Genomic DNA, 3,761 nt, shown 5'->3' with positions numbered 1-3,761 from the left:
AAAAAGGGCTTCATAGGCAAGGATATTGCTGCCAGTAAGATTTCACCTAAATCAGCCATTTATCAGATCATCAAGAACTTCAAGGAGAGCGGTTAAATTGTTGTGAAGGCTTCAGGGCGTCCAAGAAAGTCTAGCAAGCGCCAGGACCATGTCCTAAAGTTGATTCAGCTGCGGGATCGGGGCACCACCAGTACAGAGCTTGCTCAGGAATGGCAACAGGCAGGTGTGAGTGCATCTCCACGCACAGTGAGGCGAAGACTTTTGGAGGATGGCCTGGTGTCAAGAAGGGCAGCAAAGAAGCCACTTCTCTCTAGGAAAAACATCAGGAACAGACTGATATTCTGCAAAAGTTACAGGGATTGGATTGCTGAGGACTGGGGTAAAGTCATTTTCTCTGATGAATCCCCTTTCCGATTGTTTGGGGCATCCGGAAAAAAGCTTGTCTGGAGAAGACAAGGTGAGCGCTACCATCAGTCCTGTGTCATGCCAACAGTAAAGCAGCCTGAGACCATTCATGTTGCTTCTCAGCCAAGGGAGTGGGCGTACTCACAATTTTGCCTAAGAACACAGCCATGAAAAAAGAATGGTACCAACACATCCTCCGAGAGCAACTTCTCCCAACCATCCAGGAACAGTTTGGTGACGAACAATGCCCTTTCCAGCATGATGGAGAACCTTGCCGTAAGATAAAAGTGATAAGTGGCTCGGGGAACAAAACATCGATATTTTGGGTCCATGGCCAGGAAACTCCCCAGACCTTAATCCCATTGAGAACTTTTGGTCAATCCTCAAGAGGTGGGCAGACAAACATAAACCCACAAATTCTGACAAACTTCAAGCATTGATTATGCAAGAATGGGCTGCCATCAGTCAGGATGTGGCCCAGAAGTTAATTGACAGCATGCCAGGGTCGATTGCAGAGGTCTTGAAAAGAAGGTTCAACACTGCAAATATTGACACTTTGCATCAACTTCAGGTAATTGTCAATAAAAGCCTTTGACATGTATGAAATTATACTTCAGTATTCCATAGTAACATCTGACAAAAATATAAAGACACTGAGGCAGCAGAATTTGTGAAAATTAATATTTGTGTCATTTTCAAACCTTTTTGGCCACAACTGTAGATTGATGATACATTTTTTTAAATAAGGCTATAAAAGTAAATGTAAAAGTAATAAAATGTGGAAAAACGTCAAAGGGTCTGAATACTTTTCCGAATGCACTGTAAGTCATTCATTTTGGCATCAGCCGTGACTATAGCCTCTCCCTGCAAAATGACATGAATCGCACTATCAGCAGCATTCTTGTTTTCCAATACCATTCCATTTTCCTAGCAAAATTCTTGCATTCAATTCTCATTCTTAACTTTCACTATATATTTCTTATTCTTTACTTTATGCATCACAAAAATAAAATCTACATTCATAGCATCAACAGTGTGTTCTGAGCTGATAACAATGAATAGAGTATATAAACACACAAAGCACACCGAGACAAGACAAGCACAACAGATACTATTTTATTTTCTGTTCAAATGTTTGTTGCTAACAATTCAATAATTACAAAGATTCCAACTGGTGATTTTAATATCTTTTTTTTTTTAAGAGGAAAAAAAAAGCAGTAGTGTTTCAAAGAGAGAAAAAAAATGTCCCGTCTTCGGAGAGCTGAACAGAAGTCTGGGAAGAATAAAAGGAACGAGAACGATCACTGACACAAAATCAAAAGATGATACTCGGACTAAAACATGTGCAAGTTTAATACAGTGTTTCTGGAAAACCCCCCCTCTCACCGATAGCCTGCAGGTTTAAAATCACTTCGGGAATTGATCTGAACGAGGTGCTATAAAACAAAATGGCACTGAAGGCACACTAGAGTGATTAAACTGGATATGCCACACATGCCTGTACTGTATCTCATACTTCTGTACAATGAAACATCCCACACTGGAGGAAAAACTATTCAGACACCCCCCTGTGGTGGTACGGCGCTATGACTGTACACCACCGCTAATGCTTCCCACTCTCATGATTGAACGATTTAAAATGTGAGGGCCTTGGCCAGGGGGGGTTCTCTCTATAGTGAGCAGGTCTTCACACACATACCTATTTATTTAAACATAGCACACGAAAGCAGCAGCAGCTTGTGAAGGACTCTTTTTAATAATCCTATGAGTAATGTGGTCCTTTTCGCTATGTTCAGATTCCCACCACTTATCAACTTAAAACCGCATTTCGAGAAATTAAAGTCTCATGATTCTGTTTTTATTTCTTCTTCCATTTCTGGTTGCTATGGCGCCAACTATACGTTTTCTGGCAAAAGATCCAAGTTAAAAACAATGCATGTTACAAAGGCTGGCAGGAGATGTAAATGCTGTAAAATATGCCCACTAATTTAGCTTTACAGTAAAACCCCTGCAGTCAGTTGAGTTGACTGGCAGCTCGACCCTGGGAAGGTACAGCTCTCAAAATGGTCCGGGAACAGCTCAATAGGATTACAACGCCAGTACAGAAGGGGCTGGGAAGTGTGTGTGTGGGAGGGGTAATGGTTCTTGTAGAAAGTCTGCCATTTCTTTCACCGTTCTGTTTTGTGTCCGCCAAGTCGAGCTCAACATGTCCGTGTAAAATACTATACGCTTTAAAAACAACTTATTTCCCACTCGTCTTTGTTTTTTTTTAAACAAACTGATACCTATGATTAGGACAGTTCATCATTAATGCTTTTTCTGTGAGTCCCCCATCAGTAATCTCTGTTTTTAATTCAGCCCCATCTCACATCTATGTATTGATCATTTCAACTAAGTAATAATAACTCATAGGAAACATTTATGGCCTGAAATGAAGAAAAACAAAAACAAATCTATACTGGCTGATTTGTTGTTGTTTTTTTAGCGTTAGCTTCAAATACCATGTGCCCCTCACTTTTTTTGGAGGGTCTATGCTCGTCACACGCAGAAAAGGCTTCAGCGGTGGCATTTTGTCCACAAAGTCTGTTCTTGGCACTTTGCAGCGATACACAAGTTCTATGTCGAATGTAGGTATTGAGTGATTAAGCACGCATTGTGTGTGTGTGTGTGTGTGTGTGTGTGTGTGTGTGTGTATGTCAGGTGTGTGTGGGGGGGGGGGGGGTCCTCAGCCGTCCAGGGTGTGCTCCAGGCCGTCCAGTGTTTGCTGGCTGCGGTGGGGGGAGTTGGGGCTGGGGGGGCTGCTGGGGTCAGAGCTGTTGGAGAGGGTGGAGTGCTTGGTGGAGTCGGAGTCCGGCTGAGGGAATACAGAGAGAGTGTTTTATATATCAAAGACGTATTAAACAAGTTCAGTTGCTAATTGTTTGGCTCAACTGTTGGCTGGATGATTCATATACATATAAGATAAAAATATGAATCTTAGTTGTTAATCATGAAACCACACATATCCTTAGTTTTAAATAGACAATATATGCTTTTGCTCATCAGTGTCGAGAGGTGTATCCATTTCTATCAAACATTTTTAGACAATATTTCTGTCTATTTAGGGGACGATTCGGATAAAGAGCACCCCTGAGGTAAACGCTCCATTTAGCCTCTTTTACAATACAAACACTGAGGAGAGAGCTACTGTTGATTATGAAAATGGAGACCTTTTTCATTGAAGTAATACTAAAGTTATAGAATATGCCTCTAAGTGAAAAGGGGAATGTCCTACTTATGGAGAAGTTTTTATATTGAATTGGAGAAAGATGAGAAGAAAGTTGGCCCGGCCAAACGCAGGCCACTGTGCAACTTAT

At 41.4% G+C, this 3,761-nt stretch overlaps 1 protein-coding gene across 1 annotated transcript in view; it reads right to left on the bottom strand.

The window, feature by feature from the left end:
• Positions 1-1,501: 1,501 nt before the first annotated feature.
• Positions 1,502-3,761, bottom strand: part of LOC115175112 (serine/threonine-protein kinase MRCK beta) — a 126,316-nt gene continuing 124,056 nt past the window's right edge. The window contains exon 37 of the mRNA XM_029734309.1: positions 1,502-3,259. Within this exon, the coding sequence (XP_029590169.1) occupies positions 3,131-3,259 (129 nt within the window). The 3' untranslated portion in view covers positions 1,502-3,130. The remainder of the gene's footprint in view (positions 3,260-3,761) is intronic.

The sequence above is a fragment of the Salmo trutta genome, chromosome 35, assembly GCF_901001165.1.
Source record: "Salmo trutta chromosome 35, fSalTru1.1, whole genome shotgun sequence".
Taxonomy (NCBI): Eukaryota; Metazoa; Chordata; class Actinopteri; order Salmoniformes; family Salmonidae; genus Salmo; species Salmo trutta.
The sequence above is the reverse complement of the archived record's forward strand: the minus strand, read 5'-3'. Positions and strand labels throughout refer to the sequence as shown.